Source organism: Martes martes (genome assembly GCF_963455335.1).
Source record: "Martes martes genome assembly, chromosome: 17".
Lineage (NCBI taxonomy): Eukaryota > Metazoa > Chordata > Mammalia > Carnivora > Mustelidae > Martes > Martes martes.
The window spans coordinates 52,607,913-52,620,478 of NC_137905.1; the positions used below are offsets into that span (position 1 = coordinate 52,607,913).

Consider the following 12,566-nt stretch of genomic DNA (forward strand, 5'->3'; position numbering starts at 1 on the left):
CGACAGGGCCCCCTTCGATTCCTAAATTGTCTTCTGCGCCACTTGCTGGTGTGCCCCCGACCCCAACCCAGCTAGGGCCCGCCCCTGGGTGACAAGCCCTCTCAGGCCACGCCCCGAAGTTGCCCTACAACGTGGGAACTCCTCCCCGTCCAGGGTGACTCTCGCTCCCGGTGGGACACTACACTGCCCCCCATTTGATGTAGCTGCACCCTTCTGGGGAACCAACTTCTCCCCCAGAAAGGCGTGGTTTGTGATAACACTTCCTACCCACTCCCCCCCTTACTGACTTTCCCGACACAATAAAACATGGGAGCCTCATAACCTTTAAATCCGACCCTCCATTGCGTTCTCTCCCCCAGGGCAGGGTCGGGTCCAACCCTTGCTTGCCCTTTGGGGTCTGAGCCTCTCTCCTCGGGTTTGTCTACACCTGTCTCGGCTCATTCGTGCACACCTCCTGCCTAGGGCCTGGGAGGGCTTTAGACTGGGCTGCTGGGATCCAGCTTCCAGGTTCCGAGCATCTGGGAGGCCAGAGGACACCGGACGTGATGCGAATTTGATGCTTATGTGATTTTACTGGGGTGGGGAACATAATGAGGGCATTCAGGAATTGGCTGTCATGGTCTCCTTGATCCACTCCAGGTGGGAGATCACTTTGGTGTAGACGGCGGGCATACTGGGGCTGCCACATGGAACGTGGCCCCAGGATGTGATACCTTGAAGCACACCATCGCAGATCAGTGGGCCCCCCGAGTCACCCTGCAGCACAAGGGGGAGAGGAAGAGGAAGGTTAGCGAGACCCCGGGCTCCGTGTGCCTACCACCAGTTCTAACACCCGGGCTCACAGCGCGCAGAGAACGACTCCCCAGCTCCGGGAAAAGACACAGTTCTCTCCAGAGTCCACGGCCAGAGAGCCGGTGGGATGCCAACAGAGGTGAACTCTGATGTGGAGGAGGCGGATCCGTGGGACACCAGGATGAGGGTGTGGGAAGGAAGGGGGGCAGTGGGGAGGGCACAGAGGTTGGTTGGGGAAGCTGGAGTTGATGCCTGATTAGCTCTCAAGTCCAGAACCTGAGTCCCCTCCCCCAGCACCAAGAGGCCTGGGGGTAGGGGGTGGGGCGGGCTGACTCACCGCACAGGTGTCCTTGCCGCCCTCCAGCTGTCCAGCGCACAGCATGAACTCTGTCACCTTCTGGGTATGGGCCTTGGCACATACATCATTGGACAGGAGTTTGAGGTCCACACACTGGAGATCGTCTGGGTATATGACTACAGACCAGACAGAAAAAGGGCTGTGACCAGACCCCAGGTGGCTCCTCAGACCCTGAGTCCAGTCCCCAGCCCCCTCCTCCCTACACCCAAGTGCCTGGGCTCCAGGCTGCACGGTCCGGCTCTAGCGTACACGTATCTGGTTCAATGCTGCCCCAGCCAGAGGCGTAGCAGGTGCTCCCCAGTTTGGGTTCCTGGGTGGGCAAGTCCAGCACCCTCACGGCGTCCGTAATCTGGGCGGGCTCTGCCAGGCGGAGCAGCATGAGGTCGTGGCTGTAGTCCTCCCCCGGGAGGCGGGTGTGGTTCTTGAGGAGACTCAGGTTGAATTCAGGGTGCGGGAAGCTCTCGCTGACCTGGACAAACTGGGCTGTGTCTTCATGCTCAAACAGGTTGTGGCGACCCAGCCAGAGCTGGTAATTGCTGGGGGAGAGAGGGGGCCCCAGGGAATGAGGAGAGAGGAGGGAAGAAGGGAGATGGGGCCAGGGAGGGTCCTGAAGACAGCGAAACAAGGAGTAACCTTGGAGAGAGAGAGACTGTTGGGAAGATAAAGGGCTATGAAGAAAAGACGGTGAGTGAGAGACAGAAGGATGTGACAAGGTCAAAGCCAGAGACAGACAGGAAGAGTGAAAAGGAGAGAGCACAAAGGGAGAGAGGGGATGAGAGGCAGAGGGGGAACAGTGAGAGACAGAGCACAAAGGAGGCAGAGACAGTAGAAGGAGGGACGGACGAAGCAGGAGGGAAGGAGCACACAGGGAGGAGAAGGAGCCGCAGGCTCAGTGCGACAGGGACGGGAAGCAAAGGGAGAGAGTGAGGAACACAGGTGGTGGGGGCGGAGGGCAGCCTGGGAGAGAGCAGGGAGGGAGGACACGGAGGGAGAACAGGAGGGGCAGGGAGGGGGCCTGGGACCGGCTCAGCTGCAGCAGGGACCGTGGGGCTCGCTCCCCAGCAGCGGGTGCGCTGGCCGCCAGCCCAAGGTCTGCTCCACCTCCCTCCCCAGACTTGCCCCCCTTCCTCCACCTCTTTTTTCTCCTCCTCCTCCTCCTTCCAGGGCCCCCACCCGGCTCCAGCTGAAACCAGCCCTTCCCTGTGTCCCCTGGAGGGCCTCACTGTCCTGGAGGGAGGGGCTGGGCACATGAGAAGCACCGCCCCTTCCCCCCCACCCCCGCACAATGTCAGGAGAATCCCTTCCTTTTCTCTGGCGGGCCCCCTCAGTCCCATTCTGGGGGTGCTCAGCGGCGATGCAGGAGAGGGAGTGAGGTCTGCAGCAGAGGGACCCAGAGGTGGACAGATGCAAGGAGACACAGACAGACAGACACAGGACAAAGCCAGTTACTAAGAGACACAGAGACACAGGGCAGGGAAACACAGGAAGACAGTTACAGGGAGAGACACAGAGACACAGGCTGCCACGGGAGGGCTCCCTGGGTGGTCCCTGCCACTCTCCATGGGCCCCAGACCAGTACCATCTTTGTTTCCCACAGCCCCCCAGCTTCCTCTTAGGTGAACCCAGGGTCTGTGCCCAGTTACTTATTCCTGTGGGAGCACAGACACCCCCTCCCCACACGCCCTGTCTCCACTCACTCGTTTATGCAGTGGGCAGCTGTGAGCACCCACTGTGGGTGCACCAGGACGCCCCCGCACTGGAACTTGCTGAAATGGTACAGAGCTGCCTGCCAGGGTTGGGAATTCAGCTCACAGTCCCAGCCTCCTATGATCCGGGACTGGACTGGGGGTGCGGCACCTGCGGAAGGGGTGCTGGGTCAGGGCACGTGGGAGGTGGCCCTGGGGCAGGGGGTACTGGGCTAGGAGAGGGAGCTGTGGTGTGGGGTTGGAGGGACATGAAGGCAGAGGCGTAGGGCTGGGGGTCTGGGGAGATGGGCAAGGGGTATGGGAGTTTCTGGAATTCTGAAGCTATCCCTGGGATAGTGGGTTGGTGACGGGTCCTGTGTGGGGAGACTATGCTGAGAACAGAGCCAGCCACAGGGATCAGGCAGGAGATAAGAAGGCAGTGTGTGGAGTAGCATGTGTGGGGACCGGGTGATATGGGGGTGATTTGGGATCTTGGCCTGGGGAACAGAAAATTGTAAGTTCTGAGAGGGAAAAAAAAAAGATTCTAGAAACAGAGGATATATCCCAAGAGAGTGGCTCGAAAGCTGGGGAGGAAGGATTTGGGGTGGTTACAGGGATCCCAGGCTGAGGAATTGGTTAGGGCCCAGGTTGGGCTTTGGGGGTTCTGGAAAGATTCAGGGGAACTAGGTCTGAGAGACCAAGAATAGCATCTTGGTGTGATTTGAGGTCCCTTGATCGGGGCTGGGAGAGGGTCCCCTGGGGGTCTAATGTCCTTGAACAGGAATGGTTTTTGTAAAAGGGGTGAATCCGTGGAACTGGGGTTGGTTTCAGGACTGGGAGGGGGCTCAGGGGAGGCAGAGCTCCATGGTAGTTCCTCTGGGATTGGGTGATTCTCATGGAGATGGGGTTCATCGTCTGCAGGTACAGGAGGGGTCTGGGGTCTCTTGGGGGTGGTGCCAGATAGGAATGAAGACGGAGACATACTGGGGCGAAGCAGCTCTGTGAATGCAGGGAGGACCCACTCGAGGTGGGGTTTTAGAAACATATGCTGGAGTACTGGGGGGGAGGATAGGGCAGGACAGCCGGCCTGTGAAGGTATCTGGGGATCCTGGAGGCAAGTCCGGAAAACCAGAGCCATACAGGGGGGATGCACTTGGAGAGGGCTGGAGCATGGGGAGGAAGGACATTCCACAAGGGAAGAGCCTGTAGCTGGGGGTTCTGGGGGTTCTTCCTCAGGGAGAAGAGGGGGTGGTGCTGGAGCAGGGTTCACGGACAGAGAGCTGGGGAAGGAAGAGACATTTGTAGAATCCTTATACCATGACGGGGGGCCCCACCCAGAGTCACAGGCCAGAAAATCTGTTTGGGGAGAAGTATAGGGGTCTGATGGAATTTGGGGGTTCTGGGAAGATTTGGAGGGAGTCAGATGCCAGGGACAGGAGGACCTAGTTGAGAGCGGACAGCCAGATGGGAAAAATCACCAGGGTGTGGAAAAATTTGGGGACTCAGGAGCCAGAGCCATAGAGAACTAGGGGTGGGTGGGGTGATTAGGGTTTGCTGGGATTGGGGGCCCTCCTTGGAAGAGTTGGAGTCCCCTAAAGAAAGAGACAGAGATGGCCCAGGCTCTGCCCCTTTCGTAAGGGGCAGGAGTCTGAGCGGGAAGAGGAGAAAGTTCTGGGGGTCCTGGGAGGGAGCAGGGACCTATTGCAAGAATGAGGACTGCAACCAGGAAGAGGGGCTGGGACTTTAGGGGCCTGGGAGAGAGGGGACCTGGGTCTGGGGTGGAGTGTGGGAGAGAAAGAAGTTATGGGTGGCGAGGGCAGCATGAAAGTCGGGCCCCTCCCCCACCCCACATCTTCCCCACTGTCTCACCAGTCCCCGCCACGGACAGGGCAAGGCACAGAACCAGGAACCACATGGTGACCACGGGCAGGCTGGTGGTGAGTTCGGAGCTTGGAAGCCTCCCCGAGGAGTGTTTTAAAGCCCTCATCCCCCCCCCCCCACCCTAGCCCCACCCCTGCCCTGCTGGCAACAGATACTGGCCAAGGCCCTGCCCCAGCTGCCTGGGGGCTGGACACCTCCTTCCACCCCAGAGCCGTGGAAGGGGCGGGAGATCGAGCACCTGTTCCACGCTGGCTCTGATTGTGCTAGAACCGTTCCCGGGGCCTGAGGTCAGGGAGGGCAGGGCTTGGAGCTCCTGGGCCCCGGCTTTTGGAGACAAGAGCCAGTGAGGAGAGGTGTGGGGGGTGACTGGGAGAAGAAAGAGGAGAGTGGAGGAATCAGTGACCGCCAATACAAAGCCCCATACGTCGGAACCCCAAGGAAAGTCACAGACCTGAAGAACCAGCGCGACCTCAAACACCGGCGGCGGGGCTCTGATTCCCTTCTTCCCGCACCACCTGCAGCCGAGATGCCGGTTTCTCAGCTTCAGCTGCCTCTGAAACGGAAGCTTTGGCTTTCAGAACACCCTGATTCTTACACTCCCGGACCCAGGATCTAGTCCCCAACCTACAAATAAAATCTTAGGGTACCTACCACCATAACCCCAGTGCCCCCAGGTCCGGAAGCATGAAGTTTCACGGGTCTCCCCGATTAAGTTCCCTAGCATTTCAAAACCCAGTGTCCCCCTGCCCTTCAACAATCTTGGGATCCCAGTACACCTCACCCCTACTCCTTATTCCCCAGATCTGGATGCTCAAGGTTATGTCCCCCCCAAATCCCGCAAATTCCAGACTCTCTGCCTTCCACGGTCAAGTGCATCTTCTCCACAAATTCTAATTCCCCTTCCCCCAGTAAAATATTTAGGTCTCAGGAGCCAGGTTCATGTAGTTCAACATCGGGTGACCTTGAAGATCACACTTGGGGGGATCTCTGTTGAGAACTGGGAACCAGATTTCTGCAGCCTCAGCGTTAAATTCATAGGCCCCTGACACCTTCCCTTGGCTCTTCAGTAAAATCAAAGTACATCGCAGGGTAACCCAGTCTCCACTGTGTATCCGGAAGCCCGCCCAAGGAAAGGAGAGCGTTTGCCATTTTGCCTGGCTACCAAGAAGTCCACGATGACGTCGCGAAGCAAATAAGGTCATTCTTGATCATCTAGTGTGCTGGGTCCTTTCACTGGGGTCCAGAGATATATTTGCCAGGCGCCAGGCACTATTTGAATCAGTTCATATGAGCTTCCTCATCTAATCCTTACAGCCCTGTGAGGGAAGCAGTACAGTGAGTTCTGTTTTACAGATGGGAAAACCAAAGCTGAGAGGCACTGGGTCTTTTCCTCAGGATTACACAGGTAGGGGCGCCTGGGTGGCTCAATGGGTTAAGGCCTCTGCCTTCGGCTCAGGTCATGATTCCAAGATCCTGGGATCGAGCCCCACATCAGGCTTTCTGCTCAGCGGGGAGCCTGATTCCCCTCTCTCTCTGCCTGCCTCACTGCCTACTTGTGATCTCTGTCTGCCAAATAAACAAATAAAATCTTAAAAAAAAAAAAGATTACACAGGTGATCCTATGCATATGGAAATGAAGAGAGCCCTACCTCAAGCAGTTTCTCCTCACCTAGGCATTGGGGCATGGGTGAAAAGGAACAGTGTACAGTGGCTCTGGGTCCCCACACAGTCTCTGGCTCCCACTTCCTTTCATCCCCAGAAAAAAGTCACAGGAACTCCTATAGAGAAACTTGCATCAGCACTCTTGTTATCTCAGTGTTTAAAATGGGTGAACTTGAACACCGGCCCTGGCCTGAGATGGGACAAGTCCTTGGCTAACATCTGCGCCTCCGACAAATGAGGTCTTGAGGGATGGCTCAGTTCTGTCCCCAGTCAGGATGGGGCTGCTGGTCAGCTCTGGGAGCTTCTGCTCAGAGACACAAGGTAGGAGACCAAAACCATCAGTTCCTCTTCATGCTTTCCTTAATCCACTCCAAGTAGCTACAGACTTTGGTATAGACACCAGGCTTGGTCGTAGTGTCACAGGGGACATCACCCCAGGACACAATGCCCTGCAAGACTCTGCCACAGACCAGGGGTTCCCCAGAGTCACCCTGTGGGGAAAAGGGAAAGTGTGAATGGGAAACTTCTGGATCCAGTGCCCCCATTCCTATCCCAATCACCATTCACAATCACAATCTAATCCAACCCCACTCCATGCAATCCCACCCCACCTCAACTCAATATAACCCAATTTAGCCCAAACCAATGCAACCCAACTCCAACCTAACGCAAGTCAATACAACTCAGCCAACCCATATTCTATCCTTCTCATGTAACCCCAACCCAATCAAACCCCTACATCTTCCCCATTCAGAATCAAACCAGACCAACGCCCATCCTCACTGCCAACACAACCAATCCTGTCATCATCATGTCTTTCACACCCTAGACAAAGTTTTCCCTATCCCCCAGTTCAACCCAAAATATTTTCCATCTAAATCAAACCGGGGGCACTGGGGTGGCTCGGTCGGTTAAGCATCTTACTCTTGCTTTCAGTTCAGGGTCCTGAGATGGAGCCCAGCACAGGGCTCCAGGCTGCAGTCTCCGTGCTCAGTAGGGAGTCTCATTGAGATTCTCCCTCTGCCCCCTCCCCATCTCGTGCTCTCTCTCACTCCCTAAAATAAATAAATATATCTGAAAAAAAAAATCAAATCAAGCCCACTCCTATTCCTTTTTAAAAGATTTTATTTATTTTTTAGAGAGAGAGAGCATGAGCAGAGGGGCAGACGGAGGAGAAGCAGACTTCCCCCTGAGCAGGGAGCTGGATTCGGGGCTCGATCCCAGGACCCTGAGATCATGACCTGAGCCACGCTTAACTGGCTGAGCCACCCAGGTGTCCCAAACCCATTCTTATTCTTAACTCAAGCCCAGGCCACTCCAAACCAATCACTACATCATCCACCCCAAACACAACCTAATCCATGTCCAACCTCACCCCCATTCTAACTGCTCTTCCTTCTCCATCCCCAAACCTCTCCCTGGCATCTTCTCTGGCCCAAAGCAAGCACAACCTGACAGAACCCCATGGCTCTGACCTCACAGGAGTCGGGGCCTCCGCCCTGTACTCCTCACACACACACCATAGAGGCCATCAGGCGCCCTGGGTAGTCCTTGTTATAAGATGTGGCTGGGGTAACACTGATGTTGGCACAATGCAGGGTATTGTGGGAGACTCACGGGGGAGACAGTGGACTTGGAGTGAATCCGTATTTTCAGTCTCCTTCGCCCAAGAGCCTTGGAGAATAGGGTCCCTGGAGGCCTGACACCCAGCGCCGTCCTTTCACGCACCTTGTGACTCTGGGCTCCCTTTGGTCTCAGGCTTGTCATCAGACACCAGGCCCTTGCCGGACACCACGCAGGCCTCACCCCGTTGGGGTCAACGTGTGGGCAGCGAGCGCCACGGGGCGCGCCTGCAGGGAGAGGCACGCGGGGCCGTGTCAGACGTGGCAACATGACGTCGCGGCGATGGCTGCGCGCTTCGTAGCGCGGGTGTGGGATGACGCAGGCCCCAGTGCGCAGCTGCTTGGGACCACCGCGCTTGCGCAGATTGTGCTCGGCCAGGCTTACTCTCATGAAGCTGTGAGGGCGGGTGAGGGCAGGTGATTACCCTCAAGAGGAGTGAGGAGCACACAGAAAGATCAAAGAGCCAGCGAGCTGGGGTCCCCCCACCCTCCGAGGATCTGGAGACGCCATACACTGTCCAAGGCGCTGCAGCCAGTAGTTCTAGCCCCTGCCACTCAGGGACCAAGGAGATGCACCCCCCTCCTCCCCTGCTCCCTCCCTGGAGCTCAACCCCCAGGTTCCAGCTCCTTCCTCCGCAGAATCCAAGATGCTCAGATCCCCAGACCCTTGCCGCCATGCCCCTCAGGACTTGGAGCCCTGCCCTCGTACCAGGTTTGGCAGTGGGTTGCAGACCGCACCCAGAGTGCGGAAATGAAGGAAGCACCCCAGTTGAAACGCCCACGCTCAAATAGGGCCACTTGCCATGGCTGGGAGTGGGGCTCACACTCCTCACGTCCCAGCATCTAGTCAGTGTCATCCTGGGCTGCTGGGAGAGGGGGCAGAGGAAGGTCCCTGAGGACAGAGTCCTTTTCCTTGGGTCCTACACCTTGCCTGGATCCTGCCCATACCATGCATTTTTCATTTGTGCTTTCTCCCAATCTCTTAAGATGTCCCTGTCCTTGAATTTTCAGCACTGCCTTCTCTTGGCTTTTACAACTGCTGCTTGTTTTCTCCAGAACTGTCCCCCTGCCCTTGGCCCTCACCTGTTTACTACAGGATTCTGGGAGAGCAGGGAGGTGGGAAAGGACTAGAGGTGAAGAAGTCCTCTGAGATTAGTAGAGACAGCAACACCGGATACAGGTTCCAAAAGATGACCACTTGGAACCAGCCATTCAAGGTCGCCAAGCTGTCACAGACATCAAATGGATGTGGCCACTCGATATGTATGACACGCAGTCTTGGCTTCAGGGTCTGAACATCTCAGCCAAATGCAGATATGGCCACACAAGGTCATGGGCAAACTTGGGAACAACCAGTCTCCCAAACTTAGGAACTGAGGAAGAGAGCACTTTAAGCTTAAATTCACTTGCATATACATGGGTTGAAGTTTCAGAAATATCTGAATCTGAACAGCTACAGCACAGGCGTGCATGCATGTGCATGCGCACGCACACACACCCACACACCACAGACCCTGATTTGCACATAGAAGTTCACACCTAAATTTACAGTCTCTAGGGGCAGCTGGGTGGCTCATTGGTTAAGCGTCTGCCTTCAGTGTGGGTTGTGATCCCAGGGTCCTGGGATCAAGCCCCGCATCGGGCTCATTGGTCAGTGAGGAGCCTGCTTCTTCCTCTCCTTCTACCTGCTGCTCGCCCTGGGCTTGGGTGTTCTCTCTCTCTCTGACAAATAAATAAATGAAATCTTAAAAAAAAATTTACAGTTTCCAGTGTGGGTCTGAATATACCAGTCACAGACTTGCACACTAGTGCACAGGGACTGGACAACACGGTGGGGTCCTTAGTAAGGGTACATAGGGAGAGACATACATATGAACTCAGACCCTCAAAGACTTGTTCACAGACATGAGTCTAAGTATAGTGGTTAAATCTGGAATGTTAGAGTAAAGCCCCTAGATCCAGACGTGTTATCTGGGAGCCTCTGAGCAAATTATTTGACCTCTCTGGGCCTGTGTTCCCTCCTCTGTAAAATGGGATTATTGTAAGGATTAAATATGTGTGTGTCTATGATGTCTGGCTTATTATAGTTGCTTAATAAAGACTAGTTATTTTAAATAAATGACACATAGATTTACTTATGTAGATGTACATGTGGACCATTAGGTTCCGGACAGAAATTTAGCCAAAGTCAGTCAGACGTGTGACGAGGCTCAGATGGAGAGAGTCAAGGTCAAAATTGTGTTTCTTCTTCAAGTCACTGTGGGGATTCAGAGTAAGAGACAAGAATCCAGAGGGCCGATACTCAGATGTGGACCCACTAGATCAGACCCCAGGGAAACAGTGCGCCCAGGGCTAGGTATCTAAGGTCAAAGACGTAGCCAGAGCCACAGGGCAGGACATCTTTTCCCATCTCTAGATGAGCCCCCCACTCAGTCACTGGTGTTCAAGGTCACTGGGTTTCCTATAGGGAACCTGGTTCACACATGTGGGTAGGATGTGGACACCCAGAGCTTTGAAAACCTTCCCCCCTCCACACACACACTGCACCGTGCACAAGGACATAAACAGGGATGTTTCAAGGTTACAAGATTATGATCTGCTGCTGGGCAATGGGGATATGACCTCCGAAGGTCACCCAGACACCCACCCTGGGGCAGGAATTTGCAGAGCCGGACCCAAAGCCCATCCTCTGCCTGCCAGGGCCAGGAACTGGGCCAAGGGCCCTGGCAAGGTTGGGGGAATGCGGATGTGGTGGACCGGGGGCTTAACAAGGGAAGGGCGGGTTGGTTGTCCTGCGAAGAAGGACGGAGGGTGCAGGCTGAACCGCTGGGTGTCGAGGCTGCTCCTGGCCAGTACAAGCCGGAGGAGGGTGCAGGCCCCGGCTGGGTGCGGCTGTCAGGCAGGAGGCAGGGAGGAGAGAGCACGGAGAAAGCCTGAGGGGAGGCTGGCAGCAGGGGGGAGCTTCAAGGGGCGCCCAGAGGCGAGGGTCATGTGCGGGTATAATGAAAGTCCACCCTTCGCTTCTCCAGAGTAAAGGCATCAGGTTACAGTTAAATTCTCCGTGGGTGGTAGCTGAACATGGGTTGGAGTTTTCCTGCCACCCAGGGTCACCTTGACATAGTGGTCACCCCTCCCCAGCCTCAGCCCCTTCCCCTGTCAAATGAGGCTAGTAGAGACCACCCCACAGAGATGTTTTGAGAATTAGGGGCGCTCTGGCATATTATCCTTGTGACCGCCTGCCGTCTACCCAGCACTCAGCCCACTGACAGGACACTACCCTGGACCAAGTATCTTCTCATGCTTCACCCACAGGACCAGATTTAACCCTTACAACCCTGGGGGCATCTGCTGTTATCTCCATATCACAGAGATGTTAGGTCACCAGGACACAGCGAGTTGGAATTCCAACCCAGAAGTCTGTGTTCGTGGCCTCTTAACACTTGTTTAAGGCTTATGGTGAGCCTTATCTACATTATGCTACTGAAACCTTACCATTATTGTCATAGGTAGCTGCTGTCTTCTAGAGAAGGCACTGTAGGTAGAGAGAGGTAATTTCCTCAAGGTCACACAGCAAGGACAGGGCAGCCCCAGAACTCGAACTCAGGTCTGTGTCACCCCAAGGACTGTTCTTGTTGTCAGAAGCAGCAAGAGGCCCCAGTTGACATGGGGACTCCAGGGCAGCCCCAGGCCTCTGACAGTCTTAGGGTAGGGTGAGTACTCTGGGAGGGCGGAGAAGGGGGGTAAGTAGAAGACTGTAGGACCTGGATTTGTTCTTGATGTGGGGGAGGGGGGTGACATTCCCATAGACCCAGACCGGACCTGGGCCCACCTCACCTGCAGATATCAGCAGGAAGGAGAAGGGAGGAGAAGCCACATTGTGGAGCTGGGACAAGGGTTCTCCAGAGTAAAGGCATCAGGTTACAGTTAAATTCTCTGGGGAGAGGAAAGAGTGAACTGGGTTGAGGCTGGACACTTGTGCCCTCACCTGGACCCTCCAGACACAAACACATCCCCCCTGCTGCTTGATAAACTTCTTCTACCATCTTTGCCCCCCCTCACCCCAGACTGCTCTTCCCACCCCCCGGCCTTCCCAGGTTCCTACCCCCCCCAACCTACCCAGGTTCTCCATCTCTGACGGTTATGTTGTTCCTCCAGGCACCAGAACAGACCCTCAGGTGCCCCCACAGCCTGTCAGTCCCCAGCACCATCCCACTGGCTCCTGGATCTCTCTCCATGCTTGAGGCTGTGGCTCAGAATACCTTCTCCCCCCAGACCCTAGCCCAGCCTCCTACCTGGCCTCCTGGGTGCCCATTGCCCCCCCACCCCTCCTGTCTGTCCTTCCAATCAAGTTCACACTCTCCCAGCCTACATGGCCTTGCAGGGTCTTTCCAGACCCAGAGTTGACCATGTTGCACTCTTGCTGATAGCCCTCAGGATATCGCCAGCACACCCAGTAAAAAGTCCTAGCTCCCCAGCCTTACTTTCGAGGATCTGAGTGGTTTCTCTCCTTCCACCAGGCCCTCTGAGGGGGTCTCTCATGACCTTGCCCTTCTAGACACAGCTGAT

At 55.8% G+C, this 12,566-nt stretch overlaps 2 protein-coding genes across 2 annotated transcripts; both read right to left on the reverse strand.

The window, feature by feature from the left end:
- Positions 1-600: 600 nt before the first annotated feature.
- On the reverse strand, positions 601-4,822 carry KLK1 (kallikrein 1; the record flags this gene model as incomplete). Its single annotated transcript, XM_080828575.1, has 5 exons — positions 601-756; positions 1,130-1,266; positions 1,400-1,686; positions 2,848-3,007; positions 4,705-4,822. The coding sequence occupies 5 exons, from the start codon at positions 4,820-4,822 to the stop codon at positions 601-603; spliced, it is 858 nt and encodes a 285-aa protein (XP_080684701.1).
- A 1,894-nt stretch (positions 4,823-6,716) lies between these two features.
- Positions 6,717-8,843, reverse strand: KLK15 (kallikrein related peptidase 15; the record flags this gene model as incomplete). Its single annotated transcript, XM_080828576.1, is given in 7 exon segments — positions 6,717-6,869; positions 7,854-7,886; positions 7,890-7,990; positions 8,107-8,194; positions 8,196-8,249; positions 8,251-8,395; positions 8,710-8,843. Coding segments are annotated over 7 exon segments (708 nt in total).
- Positions 8,844-12,566: the final 3,723 nt, after the last annotated feature.